General features: G+C 37.5%; 1 protein-coding gene across 1 annotated transcript; it reads right to left on the bottom strand.

The window, feature by feature from the left end:
- LOC108677059 (parapinopsin-like) lies at positions 1 to 26014 on the bottom strand. Its single transcript, XM_047884349.1, has 7 exons — positions 25823 to 26014; positions 16055 to 16130; positions 11430 to 11625; positions 10964 to 11096; positions 3303 to 3533; positions 482 to 650; positions 1 to 218 (listed from the first exon to the last, which is right to left on the bottom strand). The coding sequence occupies exons 1-7, from the start codon at positions 26012 to 26014 to the stop codon at positions 1 to 3; spliced, it is 1215 nt and encodes a 404-aa protein (XP_047740305.1).
- Between the last annotated feature and the right edge of the window lie 856 nt (positions 26015 to 26870).

Below are 26870 nucleotides of genomic sequence, written 5' to 3' on the forward strand. Positions count from 1 at the left end.
TCACCAAAAATGAATTCCGCGCTGCGGGACAGCGGCGCAATGCTCCTGGTTTCCGTCTCGAGGAAAACCGCGGATCTCCTGCAATCGCTCGAGTCTGTCGACGATGCGCTGACGGCGGCGCGTCTGGCGACCGCGAGGTGGCGGGACGGACGATAGGCGCCCGCCTGTGCCGAGCTCTCCGTCCTGCTGGCCGGTCTCTGCGGGCTCATTTTCAGCACCTAGTGGAGAGATATCGATATTGTTCAATTATTACAATAGAATTAAAAATGTGTACATGAGAGTAAATTTATTCAAACATATCATCAATGATATACCTTAATAATCCGCATTGAAGGAATTTTAGAAGCCATTTGAGTATGATCACGATTTTTACCTTAATATAATCTCCGCTAACATACAGTACAACTAACAAACTAAAGGATGATGTTATTTTTTTAGGCTAAAAATTATAAGAGATCTCTAAGTTTGTTAGAAGTATTACATGTGATTTCCATTAGCAAATGTAAAGTTTCATCCTGCAACGTCACCTCGTGTTTATGAGCGGCGGCAGCGGTGGGATCGCTGACGGTGAGCGAGATGCCCTCCGTAGTCTGGCGGAGGGCGGACGCAGAGAGCGGACACCGCAGCAGCGAGCGCCATGCAGTCCGGAACTGAGACAGTGTATAAAATTTGCAGTACTTAAATGATTTGTTTTTATGATAAATGTCTCTGATGAAACAGTGTATCGAGCGTTTGTATTGCATCAATATGAAAATGACAATTTGGTCGTTTTGCATGGTAGTTTAATTGGGTTTCGCGTTCAGAGTATTTGTGATGGTTTCCAGGAATTTTAGTTTACCAATAGAAAATAAAAATGGAATACAACAGCGACAGGAAATAATTCTGCATCCTTTCGGCTGTTTGCCCTATTCAAATCGTAATTTTTCATTAATTGATCTTAAAAACTGTGTCTAATAATCAAATGGGTAATTTTTATCCATTGTAAACATTCATCAGTTGGGACAAATTAGTTCTGTGGTTGTGAAAATTTCAACGGTAGACTATGTTTGACAAGAACTGGTAATTTATACCGGCCAAGAGCTTGTGCTTGCACTCATAATGCTGCTTCAGATGACATTAATTCATCCCCCATAGGCTGCTGAGCTCATAATAAATACCTCATTTCCCACTACAAATACATGTCGAAATTGTGACATGAGCACTCATGAAGAATAGAATAAAAATGTAGGCGCTGAACAAAAAGGCGCATTGCCTGATGCCAATTTTTGTACTTTTTGTGACTTGATGCACAGGAGATCTAAAACCTGGCATTTTATTGGTTTTGGCAGACGTTAATTATTGGTTTGAGCTTGCTAATAGACTTTTTATCAGGTCCGTGCTAGGCATTTCAAGACTGAACATATGCTCTTGCATAGCTTTGTATAGTCTGTTCTTGAAGGCGTTCATACTCGGAGTGTCAACGATGCTATCAGGGAGGCGGTTTCACATGTCGGTGACTCGAAGCGAGAAGAAATGTTGTCGCATGGATGTGTTACAACGCAGTTTTTTAGTTTCTAGCCGTGGCACCTGGTGTTGGTTCTTGTTTCAAATTCTAGTAATCCTTCTGGGACCTTGTATAAACCGTGGTATACTTTTGACTTCAATGAGGTCACCAAGTAGACGTCGATAATTAACAGAGGCTTGGAAGCTTCATAATCTTTGATCTTTTTCCACAAAACTTGCCCTTTAATCCTGGAATTATCCTTGTTGCACGTCTTTGAACACTTTCGACTAAATTTTTGTCCTTTTCTACCTTTGGTGACCACACGGCGTTTCCAAACTCTAGGTTCGGGTGCAAAACAACGACAAACAACTGCTATATCGCTTCTGCATCTAAGTACTCGTAAGAGCGTCTGATCAGTCCAAGTCTTTATCAGTCAGACCATTGGCTTTGTTAACTTGAGCTTCAATATGCTTAGAAAATTTTAACTCCTTGTCGACATAAATTCCTAAATTTTTCCGTGGCTGAATTTGCGATCAACATTCTCTCGTTGCAACCATGCCTTCTCATATTGTTATCATGCTGTTCATTGTTCTTACCAAGATGAACTTTACACTTACACTAATATAATATAATACACGTTAAACTAATATAATAAGAGTATAATAATTATACTGACACTAATATAATTCGCACTGTTATGATCGCAATATCGTATAATAACTATTCGTTTATTTGAATCTGTATTTAACTTTGTTATTCTGAAAATTTCTGAGCTCATCTTAAATTTTCTTTATTTTCTTAGCGCATTTTTCTCAATTGTTAGTCAGACTTAAGAACTGAACAAATGGTTATTTTGAGAAGGACGTGTCTGTCGTTAGGTAGAAAATTTCGATAGGAGATAGTCAGTTAGAGGAAGCCGATTGTGGAAGTTATATGTACACAGGGTAAAGTCTATGAGTTCACCGTCTAAAATTACTGGGTCTTGTTTTATCCTCAAAAGGCAGTGTACTACCGAACTATACGATCACATAAGGTTTTTATAAAGTGGTAGCCACGTGTATACAGCGGAGGTGTGTGCGCCACGATAACGTCAAACTTATCAAAAGGAATAAACACTTGAAGTTAATTTTTTTAATACTAGCTGCTTGAAAAGGCTAGCGATCACTATACAAGGTAAATTAAGCATAATAACATGCATAAAAGTTTAATAACATAAAAGTTTAAGAACAGGACCATACCATTGGAAATAAGTAAGAGCTGACTACTGGACTTATTTTAACACGTAGCATACTGAATAACTGACGGTTTTGCAAGCTAAACCCATCAATCACAGACGAGAAATTGGTCGCTACGTGTACACACTTGAGCAAGCTTTTTCTAGTATGGCCCCTGATGAGGTAGAGCTGCATAGATAATTTAAAAAAATTTCTAATACAGTTATCTTGTTTCTTATAATTTCTATTACAAGTCTGGTTCCTTTTGTTTTGTGGTACAATTAGCAATCAGAAAATTCATTGATTGAATTGGACAAAAATTTGACTGAATGGCCATTGAGCTTCAAATATTGCTTGCACTTATATTTTACAGAATTTTTTTTATCAATATCTATATTATTGATCGAACTAAAGTACAACACACAATCTTATAGCCATAATGTCTTTCATGAGAGCTGAAAATTGAGAGATTGTACTCTTAGCGTGCATGTATAGCCGCTAGCAGATGAGAAAGTGTAATCAACAGCGCATGCGTCACTTTAATAAGATAAGAAGTGGTTCTCACAAGCGTACATAGCCGTAATAATATGATAAATTGCACTCACTTGTGTATTAAGGCCCACATAAATAATAGGGTTATATATGCAGGAGCTCTTGGCAAAAATGGCAGGAGCGGCGTTGAATGCTGACTGGCTGTCGACCGGCGGGCCGTAGGCCATGACCACCGCCAGGACGGAGTACGGCGTCCACGCCACCATGAACGTCACCGTCATCACCGCCACCATCCCCGCCACCCGCCGCTCTGCCCGTGACACCGCATGGGGGAGGCGGCCCGCCTGTGAAGCAATCAGGGGGAAACTAAAATATCAGGATCGTCGTGTTGAGGAAACAGGAGACTAGTCGCAGTAGACATCCACGGTACTGACAACTGCCTGATGGAGCACATGTGGAGCTGGTCAGGCGCGAAGGTCTTATCCTCCATTTGTAGAATATCCTCCATTTGTAGAATATCCTCCATACGTAGAATATCCTCCATCTGTAGAATATCCTCCATACGTAGAATATCCTCCATATGTAAAATATCCTCCATATGTAGAATATCCTCCATATGTAGAATTTCCTGCATATGTAGAATATCCTCCATTTGTAGAATATCCTCCATATGTAGAATATCCTCCATATGTAGCATATCCTCCATATGTAGAATATCCTCCATATGTAGAATATCCTCCATATGTAGAATATCCTCCATATGTAGAATATCCTCCATATGTAGAATATCCTGCATATGTAGAATATCCTCCACTTGTAGAATATCCTCCAACGTGGGACATGAGCAACACCCCGTTATTCCAACGAGCGCCACTGGACGCTATTTCAAACCAGCAAGGCCTTAATTTACATATCTCAAGACGGTACATTGTTAGCCATAATGAAGGCCCTTGCAAATGAATTATTGCGATCATAATAAAAAAGTACAAAATTATAGAATCGCTATACATCTCAGACAGGCAAAACACTAAAGCCGTCAAGATTTAGCAAGCAGAAGACGAACCAATAACTAAACCAAAATTCCAGGTGAACGTTGGTTTAATTCTTTCATGTTGGTAAATCTTTCACAACGTCAAGGAGATCGAAAAAAATTAAACATTTATCGATGATAAACGTTGGAGCAGTGGACGCAGGCCTCTCGAACGACATATTCGTGTCGACGTGATAAAGGTTGCAGTGCTGCCCCTACGCGAGGTAATAAAAATAATCGATATTGCCCAGACGTGCCTCAGAACCTATAACCTGTACATATATAGTTTGTATTTAGCAGGCAAACTCCAGCGCGGCAGACACTGAAAGCGTTCTGCAAGCAGCTCCAGCGCCGAGGTTCACCCGGGCAAAAGGATCAGCAAGCACTGCGCGGGAGGTTGTGTTAAAAGAAGAATGGTAATCTCAGTAAGGTGGATTAACCCGATGTAGCAGATTCGCCCTGGCATGGTGGGAGGTTATTGCGGACAGCGGATAGCAGCTTAGGATGAAGAGTTTCGATCTGGTGTTCTTTTTTGGTAGCCCCAGACGGTAAATTTTGATAAAATATTAAATAATAATTTTCCCGGCTTTTCTAACAGCTTCCTTCTTTACTTATGTTCATCAAAATTTAAAACTTAATTTAATTGTAAAATTTTATGCACGGTTGGTATATTGATTAAAGCCTCAAATAACAACAATATATTTTCACGCATGTAACTGCAAAGACACACAAAATTTAATTCAGAATTTGTTTGTATGTTATTTCAAACGCGTTTACGCATCTTTTTCCCTAGATATAAGTGGAGCTTTGCTTCACATCAAATAAAAGTTGGGTCACTCGAGGACAGTTTCAAGCTTTTCGTGGAGACGAAATATCAATTGGCCAATACTTGGTTGAAGTGATACACTGATCCCGAATAAAAATTCTGGCATTCAATCTTTACTATACAGCGACGCTTCTCCAGCCTCATGCAAACGCCGATGTGTCTCCTCCAGTGAACGACGGTGTGTGGAGCCGAGGGATACCACTCATCCCGAATAAAAAATTTGGCATTCAATCTCTACTATTCGGCGACGCTTCTCCAGCCGCATGCAAACGCCGATGTGTCTCCTCCAGTGAACGACGGTGTGTGGAGCCGCTAACTTTGCTTGATCTAAAAGCCAGTGGTCGATGGGAGCTTCCTAACTTTGATGCCAAAATGCGTAAGTTTTACAACGACTAGTAGGATTGCCGCGTCGATGTAATCTTTTGAAAGCTCTTGTCTAAGCCAGACAGAAAGTCCAAGATTATCTTCTGCCGATCGAGAGGCTCAAGCTTCGCGCGCGTCGCGGTGCCACATAATAAGTGAGAAATTCGCAGAGATTCTTTCTGACGTCATGGCGGAGTGAAGGCTCGAGGAATTTACATGGATTAGAGCTAAATTTCTCAGGATTAGTTGAAAATTTGTATTAATTATATGCTGCAACAGCGAGTTTCAAAAGAATGAGCGAATCTTTTAAAATGTTACTTTTTGAGTTTAGGGATTTTAGTCGCATCGGTACGGAAAATTTCTCTTAATTGGCCCACGTTTACGTGCAAAAATCTAAATAAAATCAGATGTGCTACTATCTTTTCCTACTCAAATTTGGGATTGTTTAAACCTTACCCCACAGCGCCCCTAATAAAACTTAATGACAAATTTTTATCAATGGCTTTTGCAATGAAATGCTATGTGAATTTCACACAAACAAAATTAATGACTGGCTCTGAAGGAGGCTTGAGAACATCATATAGCATTTTTACTGGTATAGCGATGACCGGTAAACCACACACTACTGAGGTATAGATCATATCACCTGCTAAATAAGCTGCAACGGAAAATGTTTTGAAGAAAGATTGCGAAAATGTTTAAAATCGGTAACGTTGAGCGCACATTTTTGCAGCGACGCTTATAGCAAAAGGCATTTGATGTTGAACAAAAAATTTAAACTGTAACATTATTAATTTGCTAGAAAACGTCAATATTCAACATTTGAACAGACATTATTTTAATGGCTTACGTGAGGTTTTATAGTCAGACTTATACCGTTGACGCATTCCTTTTAGTTGATTATCTTGAAACTGTTCGAGATAAAAAATTGTTTTTTGATAATAAATGGTTTTAGATAAAAAACGGGTTTTAGATAAAAAACGATTTTTAGATAAAAAACGGTTTCTAGATAAAAAATGGTTTTAGAAAAAATCTTCTTTTTAGATAAAAAACGGGTTTTAAATAAAAACGATTTTTAGATAAAACACGACTTTTAGACAAATAACTAATTATGTCCATGATAAAAAATTTTCTTTGCTCAGAAGAATATTTTCACAAGCACAAGATTACGTTCCGTAATATTACTGTGACTTTAACCGACGGTGCTCCAGTTATGGCAGGTTCTTACATAGGTTTTTCCGCCTTTCTTTAAGGAAAAGATTTAAAATGTGTATACTTTTGAGTGTGTGTTGCACGGCCAACCTCTTGTGGAAGTAAGATTGAGCGGTAAACTGGATGAAGCTTTGAAAATGTGCATTAAACTTAACAATACAATTAAAGCCCGTCTTCTGAATGAATGTGGCAGCAATGACAAAAAAAATATAACTCAGTACTCACTACAGTGAGTGACAAAGAGCGCATTTTCTCGTCGACGAAAACGTGGTCACGGACGGACAGACGGACGGACGGACGGACGGACGAACGGACGGACGGAGTGAGCACAATAGTGCATTTTTTCCATAACTGAGAAAATACGCTAAAAATATGAAACCTTCAACCAATTTCTCCTGCATACCGAAGAGAGGTATTTATCAAAAGTCAACAATTTGTAAAGACACATTGACTTCTATGATCCAACAGAATAACTTTCAAGGAGTATATGTACAGATCCATCGTCATTTCGTGAATTAAAACGTTGTTATAGAGACATTTGTTCTGTTCAGCAGATTTCTATTTAAAATTGAACGAAGTACGCAGTCGTCTTGGAGGCAAAAATGCAACATTTATTTTCGCTCGAACAATTACCAAGAGATTTAAATGAAAAATTGTGCTGTTTAAATGAGCACTTTTACTTCAAGATTCCAAATATTTTGCAACTGGCGGATGCTGAAGGAGTTCAAAAGCCTTTCACACAGCGACTTGAGCATGTTGAATAAATTTAGAGAATACTTCAAAATGCGCTTCCAAGAATAAAGAACATTCCAGAATCTCTTGTCATTCCATTTGATTTGAAACAGACAATGAAAGTAATGAATCTGATTTGATGAGTAACTTGCCAAAATGAGCCTAGCCCGCGTAACTAAAGTGCTGTTTAAACGTAATATGCAATATTGGCCTTATGTCAGTCCTGCCGTTAAATATCCCAAGCTTAAAGCGACGAAATATTGGCCTCATGTCAGTCCTACTGTTAAATATCCCAAGCTTACAGCAATGAAATATTGGCCTCGTCTGTCCTGCCGTTAAATATCCCAAGCTTAAAGCGACGAAATATTGGCCTCATGTCAGTCCTACTGATAAATATCCCAAGCTTACAGCGAGAGCAAAAGCCCTTTTGCTAGCTTTCAAAATTTCAGAAATGGTTGATGCTCTGAAGGCAAATGCATAAATGGTTGAGGCAGATGCAATTCCAACAATGCAGAGGAATAGACTAAACTTTGGACAGATGGACAGTCTATTGCAGTATGGACAGATTTTTATAGTTGCGTCTTTGTATGATTTCTGCCTCTTTTTTCAGGAAAAAAATCTTATCTGTAACAATATTCAAATTCAGTTCCGAAAAATCCGCGAATCTCTCGACTTTCTGTTCACTTTTCTTAAATATTGTCTTAAGATTCTCGGAGACGCCATGCGATACCGATATCTTCTTTGAGCTGCTCAAGGTTCTTGAATTTCTGAGATCTTGTCAGCCGCCAAAAATTTGGAGACTTGCCTTTAAACATTGTCACTGAGGCGAGAGTTCGCTCCGACAAGCGTGATTAGAACCTTTCTTTTCCTTGTGGGCCGTTCATTATTAACGATCTTTCAGGCAGATAACTAGTTTCAAGAAGAGAACAAAGGATTTTCGTCGCTGTATTTGCAACTTGTAAGCGGCAACGATAAAAATTAAATTACTAGATACTTGTGCTTCATCTTTTCAGATGAAACACAGAATGAATGAATTTTACACATGAATTTTACAGAAGGACAATTTTGGGTATAGAACGACTAAAACATTCAAGCCTTTTAGATCGAGACACATATGATTCCGATTGCAGTCAATGGCATAAGATATGCACCATCTCGCGTGACACGGCTGAGTTGGCGACATCCAACTAATCAGTTGACACATTCTAGTAGAACTTCCAACCGCACGTTCTACGTCTCTCGGCTGCAGAAAAAGTCGCTTGATTTTCCGCAAGCTGCAAAAAAATGTACTTTGTTCCTATCATCTAATACATTTTAGTGGCTTGAGAACTGGAATTTTTGGTTCAGAGAGTAAATCTGTATGATAATTCAAGTATTTAATAAAATGCGTTGCATTGCCTGACATGGCATCCCAGTTGGTGGAACGGCCGCTATATTCTGCCAGCAATGTTCACTGCTACGGGCTGCATTAAACTGCGCATCGTAAGGGCTGTCTGCTGCTGCCCCAATTTCTTTCAAATTAGAAACCATTGCTTTTGTGCACTTTTTATGGAAACTTCTTCCATAGCCAGTTAAGTAAGTTTCACTTCACTCCTCATTCAGAACAATTTAATGAAATTTAAGTAAATATCACATGTTATGAAAAAATTGCATTACAACTTTCCAAACCAACGATCAATCATATAGCAATTACCTGCTGAAGTTCACAAGGAATTTAAAAGCAAAGAAAACGCCAAGCAAATTCACGATAGCTCTTGCCGCGGTGTTGATTAAGAAACTCGGATGTAAAAGTTTCGCGACGTCATTCAAACGTACGCTGATGCGCAGCGTGCACAATTATACTCATAGACCAGTTCGATTGCGTCAGGAAAGGAATAACGTCCTTATACTTGAGGAATGAACCAATTTTGAAATTATTTACTAGCAAAACATGCAAATTAATATTCGGGAAATATTTCATTAACGAAATCTTAAGTTCTTTGGACATAGCTTCAGACGCACCAAAAAAGGGCAATGTGCAATAAATAGTTTGTTTTGCAATCGCAGTTTCAAAAAATTTGTTATATAAAAAAATATATTTTTTATTGTTTTATATGTACATATATTGTAGTTTGATTCTACTAAACACAATGCACGATGGAAAACCATTCAGCTGAAATATATTACGAATGAATTCGAATTTCAAATGCATATCATGGAAGGTAGAACAAACCCTATAGCCGCGGTATATCGAAGCTTGAAGACTATTCAATTTGAAACGAAACGAGCAGAAGCCAACGAAACTCATACCCAAGCCGGTAAATGTCGGCTTGCGATAAACGGAAGTCGGAAAACGACCGCCAAATTTAATTACTATACTATCGAGAAACGACAAGCTATTGTTGGTTTCTAATTCCATAGTGAATTTTATTGAATAATTTTTGAGGTTTAGATAATCAAAGAAAATGCCCGCATGAGAGGGATGCTTGACGATCAGAAACATATCATCAATATACCTATTGTAAAAAATTAGCTTAAAATCAATGGGACAATCAACCAACCACAAAACCTCATGAAAACACATGAAAATATTAGCAAGTGTGGGACCAAAAGGGAGGCCCATTCCTAAACCGCCAAATTTAATTACTATACTATCGAGAAACGACAAGCTATTGTTGGTTTCTAATTCCATAGTGAATTTTATTGAATAAGTTTTGAGGTTTAGATAATCAAAGAAAAAACCCGCATGAGAGGGATGCTTGACGATCAGAAACATATCATCAATATACCTATTGTAAAAAATTAGCTTAAAATCAATGGGACAATCAGCCAACCACAAAACCTCATGAAAACTCATGAAAATATTAGCAAGTGTGGGACCAAGGGGGAGGCCCATTCCTAAACCATAAATTTGCTTATAAAAGTTACCAGCAAAAATGAAAAAAGAGTTCATGACAGATAATTTCAGAATCTTTTTGAAAAGATTCTGGCCAATCTTTCTGGCCAATGGCCAGATCATTTGTATCTTCAAACGAAGATTTGAGGCAGATTTTAATTATTTCAGTGAGTGGAATATTAGTAAATAAATTTTCCAAATCAAACGAAGCCATAGTCAGATGCTGAACATCAATAAATCTTTCAAACGGTCGAAAAATTTGTACGTATTATCAACAGTAAACTGGCTAGTAGTTAGACAATTGGACTCCAAAACGTTTTCAATATCGATATGGTGAATTTGCTTTGCGCTTTCTTTGCTTTTAGATTCCTTGTGAACTTGCGATTTAACCAGACTGATAATATAAGTACTTGTATACGATCTGATGAAGATGCGTTATTCTCACTCATTCGTGAGGTTACGAATTATACTACCATTTATAGATTTATCAGTCCTGTATTAAGAACAAATTCTAAGTATTTTATTTGTTTGTATAATTAGCTCCGAGGTTGCCGCATGAGTCACAGTAAAAAACGACGACGGGTTCTAAGTTAACTTGTCATGACAAATGAAAATAAAGAAAAGCTAAATTATGTCGTTCCGTCTCAAAACAAGAAATATAAATCTTCACTGAATGAACATAAAACTCAGAAGCTAAAACACTCTCGTAAGATAAAGTATTGACATTTTTTCTGACCTTCCTGACGGTGTTGATGATGCCCCTGAAGGAGGCGGCCATGACGGCGACGGGCACGACGAGCCCCAGCAGGAGGAGGTACGTCACGAACGTCAGGTTGTTTACCGTCCGGCGCTCCCACGCCACAGAGCAGCTGTGGGCACCAACGTTATGCAAGAGGTGGCCTTATTGCATCGTCGTTCACAGTTATTAGCGTCGTCAAATGTGATATAATATTATATGAAACAGTTATAATTTAAACAAACAGCTTAAAATTTGAAATAACAGCTGTTAAAAACAGTTACTGATTAACCTTCAATATCATTATCCAAAAATTGGACACAACACAAGAAAGATTTGTAACGACCTATACGACCGAAGCAATGATTTTTTGCCCAGCTGAGTCCTTGTTCCGTCAATCAGAAAAATCCGCTTATCCTAACTGATTTTTGCCTAATTATCCATAGATTTCTGCATGAAACCTTACCTTACACCCCCACCTTCGATGCCGAAAACCCCCCACCCCCAGAGCGGCGGGGAGACCGTAACGAAGGAGTAGACCCAGACCCCCACGACCACCACCCGCGCCCTCAGGGGGGTCAGGTCACACGCATGCCAGGGCCTGGCTATCATCAGGTAGCGCTCTACTGACAACACCGTCAGCGAGCTGATGCTAGCGATGCCTGTTACAGTTAGGGAGGACAAATTAATATACTCAACATAATTATATATATTTTTTAGTGAATTTATACGATAGAAAGATACTAGATTAATTTTAAATAAGTGAAGAGACTGAACACCACCAAGGGCTGATGCTAGCGATGCCTGTCATAGTTAGGTAGCAAGAATCAATATACTCTACATAATTATAGATATTTTTAGTGAATTTATGCGATAGAAAGATACAAGACTATTTTTAAATAAGTGAAGAGACTGAACACCACCAAGGGCTGATGCTAGCGATGCCTGTCATAGTTAGGTAGCAAGAATTAATATATTCGACACAATTATAGATGTTTTTTAGTGAATTTATACGATAGAAAGATACTAGATTAGTTTTAAATAAGTGAAGAGACAACACCACCAAGGGCTGATGCTAGCGATGCCTGTCATAGTTAGGTAGCAAGAATTAATATACTCGACACAATTATAGTTATTTTTTAGAGAATTTATACCATTGAAAAATACTAGATTAGTTTTAAATAAGTGAAGAGACAACACCACCAAGGGCTGATGCTAGCGATGCTTATCATAGTTAGGGAGGAAAAATTAATATACTCAACATAATTATATATATTTTTTAGTGAATTTATACGATAGAAAGATACTAGATTATGTTTAAATAAGTGAAGAGACTGAGCACCGCCAGGGGCTGATGCTCGCTACGCCTGTAATACTTAGGGAGGAAGAATCAATATACTCAAAACATTCATAGATATTTTTAGTGAATTTATGCGATAGAAAGATACTAGATTAGTTTTAAATAAGTGAAAAGACAACACCACCAAGGGCTGATGCTAGCGATGCCTGTCACAGTTAGGGAGGAAGAATCAATATACTCAACATAATTATGGATATTTTTAGTGGATTACTACCATTGAAAAATACTAGATTAAATTTATATAAGTCAAGAGACTGAGCACGGCCAGCGGCTGATGCTCGCTATGCCTGCCGTAGATAAGCAAAAAGAATTAATTTATTCAAATCAAAGATAAATATATTTTGTAAAATTTTATATCAAAAAATACAAGATGAAGGTTACCTAAGTGAAGAAACCGCGCACTGGCGCCAGTTTTTCGCTCGCGATGTCTGGGAGAGTTAATCACAAAACAATATGTTGCTTCGGAAAGATATCTGGATAGATCACAAGACTCAATATAACAGCAAATGACATCCACGTTTACACGAAGTAAAAGTCAAATAAACTTGTATAAAAAAAGAGGCGCAAATCACATTGTTTATAAATTTATATGCTACCACCGTAAAATAGGTGATGCTTGCGATGCCTGCGTGAGTCGTGTATCAACAATAAAGGTATCACTTCAAAAGCATATGCAATTTCCACGTTATTTTTTGGGATGAATTCTACAACCTCGGTTATCCCAGTCTTATGCTTAACAATATTTCTTCATTAGTCCATTTTTTAAATTAATCTTCAAAAATTTTTGTTGCAATGTTTTGAACGCTTTTAATCAGCTAGAAAACTTTTCTATTGAGTAATCTTTTATATATTTTTAATTTTTCCAATATAATTACACAAGATTTGTATGGAGACTCTGCAAATGATGCCTAAGCCAACCTTGTTTAATAACCACTGATCAACTGGCAGTTATTTGTTGCATATATGACTTGTAGTTTAATATTTATTTAATTTTGATTGTATGGGCACCATCAATGACCACTCGTTGTAGCATACGCGAACCAATCATGATAAGTGCACCAAAAAGCTACGTATATATACGAGGATATGGTGTATATGTGATACCTGCACGCTCACCTATAGCTAGCGATGCGTTCACCGTTCAATACTCATTTCTTATTCATCATCTCAGTAAATTTTGATGTTTCAGCCGAATCTCAATTGCAGACTAAGAAGTCTATTTTGAACGGAGGAATCTTCACTTTTGGATGACAGATATTTTGAATTGAACTCCTAGCGGGACTAACATTCGGCAACGTTGATTATTTTATGGAACAAATTTTTATTCATGGAATTATTTTATGGTGCTTCGGTTTCAGCTAAAGATTATGCTTACCCTCAGTTTTGTTATCTTATTGACTCATCTCTTGTAAGCGGCTCTTTTCATGGGCACATAAAATGTAGAATTTTTCATGGACACATAGGATGTTGAAATGGTTTTGTGAATGAATGGATACAATGCAGAATTATCACGTGATAGCACTGCAAGTTATCAATGTAAAAATACACTAGCAAAAGTAAAATGTAGAGAGGTGTATATGTGATACCTGCGCGCTCACCTATAGCTAGCAATGCGTTCACCATTCAGTACTCATTTCTTATTCATCATCTGAGTAAATTTTAATGTTTCAGCCGAATCTCAATTGCAGACTAAGAAGTCTATTTTGAATGGAAGAATCTTCCCTTTTGGAAGACAGATATTTTGAATTGAACTCCAACCGATACTAACATTCGGCAACGTTGATTATTTTATGGAACAAATTTTTATTCATGGAATTATTTTGTGGTGCTTCGGTTTCAGCTAAAGATTATGTTTACACTGAGTTTTGCTATCTTATTGACTCATCTTTCGTCACTAAGCGGCTCTTGGACACATAAAGTGCAGACTTATCACATGATAGCACTGCAAGTTAGTAATGTAAAAATACACTAGCAAAAAGGAAAAGGCAGAGCTTAATTGTCCGTTCAGTGCACTGTTAAGCAGAAAATGGAGTCCAAACTAATTCTTGTTTCAAGCTGGGCTGAAAATGGCGCAAAATAATTATATCAGCTGCGCTAACAAGTCGCAATCAATTTTGTTAATTTTATTAAAAGATAAATACCCATAATAAACGATTTCTCATAAAGAATTGGATATATATGTACTATTTGAAGAATTCACATTGCATTCATGCATGTGTTTTCTGTAGTTAATTCAAAACGGTTAAAGGGGAGACGAGGGCAAAGGTATACGCCAATGCCTACGGGGTATTATAAAGGTTTAATCTCATATCTATTGAAGAAGAGCAAACATTTCAGAAATCTTTCTACCTTTAGTAAACATTTTTGAAATTAATTAATCAAATAAAAAACAAATAAATGGTTGCAACAATAAATTCAATTGTCCCTTAGGTTAAAAATTTGAGAACAGCTTTCATATTTTTATTTAAACGCAACATATGTGATGTATTCAATAGATGTTGTAGACTCTATGGCCTGTATTATAGCCGGCATAAGCTCTTTATGAGTACCAAAGATTCCCGCTTTCCTTCTGCAAGTATGAAGATCTCGAGAGGGACATTGATCCCTTGAGAGCAGATGCTGAGACTCACATCGATTCGTCAAGCCTCCTATACATACAGAGGGTCGCAGTCAAACCTCAATATTGACTGACTGTGAGAACAATGCCTGGACTTTAGGTGACGCGATCGCCTTTTCTTGGCCGAAAGTACCGTCTTATCAGACCTAAGCCTCTGAAAATAGGGCGAAAATGAGGCAATGGAGCCTGACGATTTCGTATTGAACTTTCGGCTGAAATATCTCTACATCCCAGGTCCTGAACGCCAAGGTAAGATTAAAGGGATTTAAAGAGTTGTTGCGGGACGACTGAAACACTGCTAATGTCTAAGATTGACAAATAGAGCTCATATCCTACCAGGTCTTACGATGTAGCTGCCAGCCATAGAATTTTGGGAAGTCTAAGGTTAATTGATTGATGGCAGAGCAAATCGTAGATCATTCATTAGAGATCCTCATCCCACCTGTAAGGTACACCTGAATATAAATTCTTACGTATTTGAAGACGGGTTTTTGAGCGCAACAGAAGTACAATTGATACGCAACAGAAAACTACGTTAATTATTATCCTTCTTGTTTCAATATACATTGCACCATTAAGACAAATATTAGGGGTTACTATAAAAAAGCAATCAAACAATATACCTTCTTAGATGAAGGTTTATGTCATACGAAAACTCGAGTTTTAAAACAATTAAATAATAAAAGTAAACAACAACAGTCACACATAGCACATAACTGCGAAATTGCAGTTTCTTGGTCGGAAGGAAACGAGAGCCTTGTGAGGTGAAATACGAGTTCCCATACTGAGTGATGCCTTTTAACTTGAAAGTGCTTCTTCTCTACTGACAAAGATAATGATAAAATTGTTCACTTATCCAGAAAATATCAGTTCATCATAAATTGTTACGATTTTGTTGAGACTAAAATAATAGATTTTTTTAGTGGTGAGTAACCATGTCTTGACGGAATTAAAAAAGATCATTCGCTAGATTACATCGGCGCAGGGAAATATTTATGTGAAGTTCGTTTGAGCAATGAGTTCAAACCATTTCCAAACTTTCGCCATATATATTCGATAAAGAAGCCGATTTACATCAAATTCATTTATACAATTTGACGCTTGCATCACTCACCAAATAACGTCATGATGAAGGCGTAGATGACGTACGCATCACTCACCAAATAAGGCAGGGTCAGGGGAGTTAGCAGCTGGAGTATCGGCAGCATTGTGCTCTTCTATTTCTATTCTACGAATTTCTTAGAATTCCCAAGTATCTTGAGCATGAAACTTTAGTTCTCGCGATGTTTACCAAAGCGCTTCTGGATGAACACATCTATTATACAGTAAAATAACACAACTGAAAAATTAAAAGCGACTCTTCAAATTTTAACAATGCTGTGAATATTTTGCGAGGCATGAAGGTTCATATTGACTATAAGTATTAAAAAATAAACATAAAACTCCTGTTAAAAATACGCGCTCCTGTAGTTGTGTTAAAAATTAAATTCTCTAATTGACAAACGTCGTATCAACAAAATGGCAAAACATTTTATCGTTAAAATTTTTTTCATTCGTTCGTCATTGTAGCTGTTTGAGCTTCTGACAACTATTTTACTTAAATTTGAAATAGAAACGAATTCTTCAATTTTTATTCTTAATTATTTTGTATCAGATTTTAGAATCTCTTAATAAGTTTGTGATAGCGACCGTGAACTCAAGAGTATTGGAATCTGAGAATAAATTCCGATGCGGCAGTTGTTGTCACTTCCCTCGTAAGAAGTCATTCAAACTGTGAGATGCCCCGAAGCTCGATCTCTCTTGTCATTTCATTTGATTCAGTGAGAATGACTTATTTCCATGGCAGGAAGGCTGGCTTCGCGAGAACTAATATTTCTATAACACTTTCTAGTCTTCATAAGGACTATTGACTATTACAAGAAAATTTTGAGAATAAAGGATTATTTCAATACATTGAGAGGCTTAGGTTGATGCTTAGGTTGATAATGGTTACCGGGGACCGTTTCATGAAACACTTGAGGTCAATTACAAATTTATTAGTCATAATATGTGGTTGAAACCTCACGGCTATCTCTTACAATGCTCTCCACGGAGAATTATTTATTACAATTATCTCCACGGAGAATTATTTATTACAATTATCTCCACGGAGAAGCCATGATGCGCTTAAGTTTAGGTAGAAAAGTAAGCTCGATTTTTGTTCATCGCATGGATAACTTATAACTTAATAATAACACAACTCTATCGGCTGACTTGTGTCGGAGGATCCTGACTCTCTGCCAGTCAAATAATGCACCAATTATTTACAGTGTGACAATTCTCAACATCTAGCGATTTGATTCTTTTTAAGTGAGTTTCATTTCAAATATTTCATAGTTTCTGCCAATTTATGCAACTTTCAGTTGTTGTTTATTTGAAAATAATGTCAGTGTGCATATTTTAGTCTATTTCAAATGCGCTCAATAATCATGAATAAACTACACCAACGCTCCGTTTAACTTGAATAAGAAAAATTCCGCCATATGTCATGAACCACTTGCCAGTTGGTGGCAGCGTGATCCATACCACCACACAGCACGAGCGTCACACAACATGAGCGTCACACAACATGAGCGTGTTACAGCACGGCTCTTCATGCTTGAAGCTCATCATGCTTGATAACACAACAGTGCTGGAGGCGAAGACAGCGATAGGAATTGAAGGTAAACATCGAAATAAACAATGATTGCATTTAGATGAAATTTTGGGAGCGTAAGACTTTACCAACGGATACAAAAATATTTTGAAAATCGGATACTTATTGAATTCTAATGGAATTTAGTACGACGAAACAAGAGTTTTATTTGAGTTGAAACAGAAGAATTATTCGTAGTTTGATATCTGCTTTACTGGAATCGAACTGACAATGTTGTCCATTTACATTTGCGGCCTGCTCAAAGGAATCAAGAATGAGTATTAAACATTAATGTTGCAATCTGTCACTGTTGTCCAACTAACGTTCGTGGCTAACTTCAAGATGTCTTTGATGTTGACTCGTTTGATGGAAAGTCTCGCGACGTCGGGTTTTTATCGTGATGATCACAAAGCAAAGTCTTCTCCATCAACCACCAAAACGAACATGGAACTTATGTATAGTATTATAGTACTATGGACTTCAGTATTATAGTAGTATGGACTATAGTATTATAGTGCTTAGAGCTTTTCTCTACGTTTCTGACGAAAGTGATACTGTGGTAAAGCTCCAAAAGAAAGTTTGAATGAGAAGTTTCCGAATCTAAAGCTGTCTTGTGCTGATGTGCAAATTTTTTCTTTCAAATTTGAACAATAAAGCCAACTCGATCATGTCGAATTCAGAAAAACCTAGTGTTGCCATATCGACAAAAAACTGAAATTTATTTGCTAAGGGACTACAACATGGTTTTGCGGAAATTTCTGAACAAATAAATTGCTACAAAGTTCGAAACAATTATTCGCTTTGAAACAAGTGCGTCGTGACGAACTCTCCGTCAAAAATGAGCTATATAGTTCTGCTAGCAACGGTAAGCGTGCAAAATTGTCGACGATGCGGAAAAGTTAAACTCTACGCGAGACGAGCACAGTTAGTCTTAGTTAGATGACGAATTTATTCTTATTTTTCAGAGAGGATGTCATTCGTTGCCATAATTTTACCGGTTCCAGCGGCGTAAAATTTGCATATCAATTACACGTGTCAAGAATTCAAAAGCAAAGAAAACGGCCAGATCAGCGAAACTAACTATTTCTTAAGCGAGAAAACGTTTCAGAGTCCAGTTCCATCGTCAGTTCAAAAAACCAAAACACAGGTACAAACATTTAGCAAACTAAAATTCACATTGAAGACAAGATGACTCTCTCACCACCAATCAGTATACGGTAGACAATACTTCATGTTCATGGATCGCTTAAAGTATTTTAATAATGTTCAGGAATTGACTATGGCTTCATTTGATATAGAAAATTTGTTTACCTTCATGAAACTATTGATATCTGCCTCAATTCCTTGTTTGTATCTGCCTCAATTCCTCTTGGCCCCACTTTTGATAACATTTCTATGTGTTTTCACGAGGCCACATGGCTGGCCAATTGTCCTCCAGATTTTAAGCCACTATTCTATAACCGATATGTCTGCAGCCGCCGAGTCTGACATTTCATCTTCAGAACTAGTTACTGAAAATTGCCCTACGTAGAAGTAGGCAAGTTCTAGTTGGATAGAGCACTGTTTTGGTAAGGATCTATATATTTATCCTTGGATATTTATTACTATTTTCATCATAGAATACTTCTGTTGAAACATTGATGAGTTATTCACGATTATATCACAATTCTATTACGTATCGTTTACGTTGGTTCATTTGGTCGTTAATTTGCTTACAGAAACAGTTTGCGGTATGTTCAATAAATGACAAAATTCGAGAAGTATTTTACGTCCTGCGACGAGTTATTTCATCAGTGACGGATTGAATATGAAAGGCGGCGAATAAAAAACTGCTATTGTAGAGGTCGTTTTTAATGTTTATATGAGACTTTTTTAATTTTCAGGCATCCCTCTCATGTAGACCTTTTCTTTGATTATCTTAAGCTCCAACATTAGTCCATCAAATTTACCATGGAGATTGAATCCGACAATAGTTTATCTTTTCTTGATTGCAATGTCACAAAATCAAATGGTAGTTTTCAGACATCTGTTTACCGAAAATCAACGTTTACCGGCTAAAACACCATATTTTTTAGCTTTTGTTCATTTCGCTTCAAATTAATGGGATTTAAACGTTAACAAATCGCGGTTTCGTTTATGCTCCACTTTCCATGTTATGCACTCAGAACTTGAATTTTTACGCAGCACCTTTTCACTTAAATGGTTTCCGACCGTCGCAATTGGTATATACTCAAATCTAAAGAAATATAAATAATATTCTGAGGTTGATCACGACCATGACAATAGGAATGCTGTTTATTGTTCGTTTCCTCACTTTGGCCCCGCTTCGGAGACTATGGCTAAGGAGTTTGAACTTTTATTTTCTAAATACCTCCCAAATGTAAATCTTCATATATTACTGGTGAATGATTTTAAAATAAGTTATTTTTTCATGTATAAAGATGCACTCCCTCTTCTTATGCGATCGTCCCTAGTTTTTCTATATAGTTGTGCGCAGTGTGCATCTGCGTATATGTCGGTATTACATCACGTAATTTTGATATATACTAGGCTGATAAAGCATAACGGAAGTAGTTTTAGAACAGGAAACCTGCTCGAGCATCCCCCTCATTCAGGAGTTAGCGTTCATGCCGAGCAGTGCAACGTCCCGGTGTCCGATATCAATTTTAAAATTTTAGCCTCCACAACCGATTTTTCGGACCTGCGAATTTAAGATTCCCTGCATATTTTTAAACAAAAGCCTAGTTTAAATGCCCCCTACAGTTTATATCCCCTTGAATTGCAAATAAGTAGGTTTGTCTGCTCATGTTTTACATCATTCTTATTTTGTTTTCGTGTGACAATTTATATTTTAATATCTTCAATGTGAATTTTGGTTTGCTAATTGTTTGTACTTGCGTTTTAGGTTTTTGAACTGATGATGGACCTCCGAAACGTTTTCTCCCATAAGAAATGGTGAATTTTCTGGCTGTTTTCTTTGCTTTTGAATTCTTGATAAACTTGCGATTTTAGCAACCAAGTGATCTTAATTATTATATCAGATTAATTACACGTAATATGTTTTGATGGGAGTGTTCTTGTGTTTGTGTTTGATGTCAGGTATCACGCATAGTTGAGGCGCATCTTATCATGTACAAGTTCCGCATCGTACTTACCCAGTATACTGTAATCGGTGCACGAGGATTTATAAAAAAAAACAATAATAACTCAAAGTTAAGCACGAGGATTCATTAACAATAATAACTCAAAGTAAACTTGCCAATCAGTTTGCCCAAGTTTCCACTCCAATAATCAAGCTGATTTTACACGAGTATAAACTGCCTGACAAAAAAGCGATTTGAAATAATTGATGGAATCAATTCACTAGCTGTGATATACATCAAAGAAATTCGTTGTTAATGTTATTACAGAAGTGAAGGAATTTGCTTCTCGTCTAGTGTTCAGTTAGAAATGAATTATTGATGTATGCTCGAGGAACCTATCCATGTTTGCACTGAGAATAATCAAAAATATTCTTGCAGGGTTTCTGACGAAAAGCTGTAATCAAGAGCTTCATTAAGGCTTTGCGAGCGCAGCGACAACACGTATTCAAAGCGAAAATTTTGAAGTGTAAACTGAAGCAGAATTTAATTTAATGCGAAACTCTGAAACATTTCCAAGAATTAATTTTCTTCATGGTCAGCACAATGATGGGTTCAGACTATTATTAACGCACTTGTACCCTGGCAACATGCATGGTTCACTTCACCCTAGTGTCAATAATTTTGTAAATCCCGGAATATTTTTAATGATGCATATATTTTTCGTGCGTGAACACTAATATCCTCGTTAAAATGTTCGCAATTATTTTCCGCCCATAGAACATTTTAATTTCAAGCGTTGCTTTGTCCGACAGTTTATGCCACATGCCATTGATTGGCTGGATTACTCGTTGGTATTTATTGTGTTCCTGTAATGACAATTCGTCGCAAACTGCATCGAAGCCGCAGCTATAATGAACGCTCCTAATTTTGGACCGATCAACTACTATTATGCGAAATGGCAAGATATATGCGCAAACTTATCCGCGATGCAGACCATTTTTCGGTTTTCTGGAGGTGCTCATTTTCATAGAGCACCGATTGTGAGCGATGGGGCCGTCTCATCGTAGATTTTACTCCTAGTTCATCAATGCAGGAGATTTCGAGCGAGACACTCAACAGCATTGTTTGTCTCCAGTTATTGCTGTGCCACTGCCTAAATATTCCTCTTTACTGTCACTATTTTGTTCTAGTGTATTTAGTCTTAGATACTTTTGGCACTGTAGCCTAAATATTCTCCTTTACTGTCCCTATTTTGCTTCTAGTGCATTTAGTCTTTGACACTTTCGGCACTGCTTTCGAAGCAGTCTCATATTGTTGTTCCGATGTAATTAACGTAATGAACGCCCAGCTATTTATCAAAGCTGGATGTGGTTAATTGAAGGATGGCCGAGCTTCCATTGAAGGTGCGGCACCTGATGGTTTTATGTTACGCGGTTCGCTTACATAACTCGCCTACGTAATAGCTCATCATGTTTACTATCGAGCATATATTAGTTGCATTGTAGCTTATATTGGTTGCATGGGAGCTTATATTGGTTGTATGGGAGCTTATATTAGATGTGTATAAGAGACAGCGCTACGCCTGTAATACTTAGGGAGNGTTATGCTGCCATTAACTCGTAACGATAAAAGTTCCATGATCGTCAAATTTAATTTGTCACTACGGACAGAACACACACGCTCCTTAGCTGCATACATATACAGAAGCTAAACTTTCCCTCACTATTCTTCGTATCAATAATGAACAAGGACCTCGCTCAATTTTCTGCTTTCGATAAGGATGGGGATTACGATAACGGCAAACCTTGTTTCTTAATTCCTGCTAAAAGTTACGCCTGGTTGTGTTGCTAGCAATGTATTGAATATTGAACAAATCCACGTTCAATACTTCTAATTAAGCACTCTTTGTGTTAAATAAACTTGCGCTCGAAGTAGAGCTCAACGTTCTGCGTTATATATACTGTCGACGAACTCTAATTTTTGTACAATTGTACCATCAATTATTTGTAATTGTACCATCGTTTGTAACCAATCTTCAAGGCGAGCAATTTACATCAGAGAACACAATGTATTAATACCTTCAGAACAAGCAGACATTGCGGAAAACATTGCGCATCGTCAGAACATTCGAGGTTTAGAGCAGACGGCGAGCCGCGGTTTTGAACGCCGAGTGATGGAGGCTCAATGTTTGTGTTGCGTTCCAGGAGACGTGCAGGGTTGCGAGGCGTGAGAGACAAAGGCTTTGAGCTTGAGACGGATCCTAGATAGGAGTATAGGAATGAAAGCTTGCGATGCAGTTGCTATATAGTCATTTAGGATACTAGATTCAGAAAAACCTAGAGAAGTTACAAATGAAACGGTTTGTCCCTGCCTATATTTTTTGATGACGTACCCAGCGTTTTCAATCAATGAAATGACTACGATGTAAAACACTAATATCTTGTTGCTCCGTTTTGAAAAAGATTTTCTATTAGAATTCTCAGTCATATCGTATGATTGAAACGTTACCTTTGCTCCCACCAACTTGTCATCACTTTTATATACATTTTAATTTAAAATATAAGTTTATAAATATAAAAACTTTTTTCGCCGCGATCATTGGAGTTATTGTCAAGAACAGTTTATTTATGTCGCTTGTTCAAATTTCCCCTGTGTAACAAAGTTTAATTTGTGTTTTATCTCGGGTTGCAGCTCTAATTTATTAGCTATTTCGTGACTAAATAACATTAAAGTAATGTCCTGCGACTTTGCGCTAACGTCTGATTGTTGAGTTTAACAATCTTTTATAGTAAAATATAAGTTATTAATGGAATACGATGGTTCTTAGCAAATTATTCAAGATTTCAGTTGTAAGATCTTTAATGTTGTAAATTATCGGAAAATATTAGTTGAGAATATCATTAAAACGTAATAGCAATACAATGTAACAAAAGCTATAAAGAGAAGAAAAAAATAATTTAATAGCCAGAATATTGCGCAAATCTTTTTTTTTGTTCTTTGCAATTTATTGTCACATTGCATTATAATGCAAAACTCGGAGGAGCGCTCGTCGTTCCTGTCAGAAGATGCAAGGCCAAAACAATTTTTTTTCTCTAAAAAAGGGTCATATGAACAACAAACTTATTTTATGCAACTGTTCATGTAAGTGGATACGTGATTTTTTTTTAATATTACGCCAATGAACTTTTCTCATTTGTTCACAAGATTTGTTTATTTTTATATTTATAATTATATAGTTATATTATATTTTCACGTTCCTTCACCTTGAAATCTATATTTTGGTCACGAAGCCCTCGCTGCGAGTTATAGCTTGTGTTAAATCTAAAGTCAATTTTGGATTATTATTATTTTGCATTGTATTACAAATGTTAAAATTCGTTATTCTTTACAGGAAATAAATGAATCAGCACCAGAATTATTCGTAACCCTGCAATTTAATCGCAAGTAAACACCTGAGGAATTAGAGTTTCAGAACCGGAAAATAATAAAGTACACTAAGTGTTGCATTGTGTCTTTACTACGTATTACTTTTAAGATTCTTCTAAAGAACCAGCAACAGGGATTGGCCCAGCCTAACCTCGAGCTGGAGTGCACCAGTAAATATTGCAGAGCGTCTTATTATAGTCGTCAAAAAAATGCCAGCAAATTAAACGCGTTACTTTGATGCTCTGCGACTCAAGCAATGCAAGAGAGTGGACGGAAGGAAGCAATGGAAGAGAGAGAGGAAGTAGTCACTGCTTCATATTGTCACTGCTTCATATTGTCACTGCTTAATATTGTCATTGCTTAATATTGTCATTGCTTAATATTGTCACTGCTTCATATTGTCACTGCTTAATATTGTCACTGCTTCATATTGTCACTGCTTAATATTGTCACTGCTTCATATCGTCACTGCTTCATATCGTCATTGCTTAATATTGTCACTGCTTCATATCGTCACTGCTTCATATCGTCAAAGGAAGAGCAGAAGGAAAGGTGAAGGAGAGCAGAAGGAGAGGTGAGAGAAAGGTGAATGGAAGGTGGGGGAAAGAAGAAGGAGAGGCGAAGAAGATGCAGGAAAAATGCGTACCCCATTCAGCTCAACCTCGAAATGCAGAGCACAACATGAATAAATTCCTGCCACGCAACGCAAGCGGGCATTGTAATTCTAATGACCAATGCTGTCGCATGATCAAGTTTTATTTGATCAGGACGGATGAAAAACGTTAGTATTTGTCTATATTTTGCACGTCATAATTGAGCGAGAGTCGCATTCTGGCCTCATCATTGTAAAGTATTTAGAATTATTATATCATTCAACACATGTTTCCATCATTAAATTCAAGTGTTTGTAATGGTTTCATTATTTATCACATGTTTGCATCGTTAGTCAGTGTTTTGAATAGTGATGTTGTTTTTCGCGCGTGCTTGTATTGGTTAGATCACTTTGCACATGTCCGCAATTGTCGAATCATATCTCAGTTATTCGCAACAGTAACATCAATACTCTCATGTTCAGACCGGCCCAGTGATTACTTGAGATGCCTATATGTAATGTACGGTGAGTAGACCGCTAGTAGTCCTGGCTAGTATTAGCTGCAAATAATGTTATTGCTGCTTGACCTCCGCGTAGAGAGATACTCGCTGATTAAATGGCGAAAAATGTGAAACAGCTTCTAAAAATAAACACGATTGTTTTCAAGCGCTGGTGAGCGGGGAGCAACTGGTCATGTGACCAAACAATGGTCGCCTGGTTGGCTGAGATTGAAGACAGCTAAGGAAAGAACCGTGAAATTTATAGGGCAGGTTTTCGGGAATATAATGTTAGAGACTGATATTGTCCTCAAACTAGTCTTTTAACGGCCTCTGAATACACATTCTGCAGGTTACAAATGAGAAAATACTCACAGCTATTACTTGCCACGTGTATAAGCCTACTAGCCGGTGAAACTTGTAGCCGGCACTCTGCAAGCAACTACAACTTAATGCCAGCGTCCGTGCACATTTACACTCGTTTGTGCTAGTCCCATCATTCAGATTTTCGTAATAGTTATAAATAACAGGATTTGTTGCATCATAATTCTAATCATAGGTGAGGTTTTATCAATAATCATAGATTAAAGATGTTTGAATGACTACTCACATGTTTGTTGGCAGCGATGACGAGCAGCACAGCGGTGTTAGCCAGCACGCCCAGCACGGTGATGGTGAAGAGGGCAACGGTGGCCACGGTGTAGCCGGCCTCCGACATGCGCGAGTGCGCCGCAGCGTCAAAGGCTTCGTTAATAGTGAAAATATTTGAGACGTTTCCTCGAAGCTCGGCTGCCTCCGCCATTGATGTGGAATTTGCATACATTGTAGCCTCAGTAAAGTCAAAATTACTTTCAGAGCGTCGTGAAGACAGCTTTTTTCTGTTCCGAGATTCCAGAACGCGATTCTTCTTAACTTGCAGAGGCAAGTTAACTAAAGAATTGTTGTGTCTCTGGATGAAACTGAACGATCTTTCTTGATCATTTATATACGAATTTATTTCTTTACCTGCGTCGCTCTGACGTATATCCTCAGCTGTAGTGTTTATCAAACCCAGAGTCGCAAAATTTGCGTTTTCAGGGATTTGATGTGTCCAATTTTGGCCATAAGACTTGGGTTTTCGATTAATGTATTTTAATACATTAGTTTCTCCAAATGAAACGGTTATATTATTCCTGGATCCTATTTCTGACATTTTTGTTTTTCGATATTTTTGATGATGTAGTCTTGTATTATCTTTTGTCTCTTTGAAGATGTCTTTGGAAATGACAACTCGATCAACCCCTGCATCCTGCTCAAGTTTTACTCCGTAGAGAAAACCTGTGCTGTTGTCGCTTCTCTTCCTTCTTTGTTTTGCTTTTGAATTATTTGGTAAAAATAACTGAAGCTTCCTTTGTTCCATTTTTCGCACTCTTCCGGTGGAGTGAACTTTCGTAAAATATTTATTGGAGAAAAATGCGGTATTTCGTTGGGGTGAATGCCTCAGTTGACATCGCGGTTTTTCTGTGCAATGCATGCAACATCTTTTGCGCAAATTTTCGAGTTCAAAAATTCTCCACACCGAAAATAAGTCTCGTCTGCACTTGCAACCTCTGGTATGCGAATATAAATTAAGTAAAAACCTCAGCGCTGAAAACTTGGACCTTCTCGTTTCATTGACG

The sequence above is a fragment of the Hyalella azteca genome, unplaced genomic scaffold (assembly GCF_000764305.2).
Source record: "Hyalella azteca isolate HAZT.00-mixed unplaced genomic scaffold, Hazt_2.0.2 contig15264, whole genome shotgun sequence".
NCBI classification, from domain to species: domain Eukaryota; kingdom Metazoa; phylum Arthropoda; class Malacostraca; order Amphipoda; family Hyalellidae; genus Hyalella; species Hyalella azteca.

Coding starts and splice junctions, on each gene's coding strand:
- LOC108677059 (XM_047884349.1), bottom strand. CDS start 26,014: ATGGCGGAGGCAGCCGAGCTTCGAGGAAACGTCTCAAATATTTTCACT. Junction 651..3,302: donor ATGTGGGCCTTAATACACAA/GTGAGTGCAATT, acceptor ACACTGTCTCAG/TTCCGGACTGCATGGCGCTC. Junction 219..481: donor TTTGCTAATGGAAATCACAT/GTAATACTTCTA, acceptor TCTCTCCACTAG/GTGCTGAAAATGAGCCCGCA.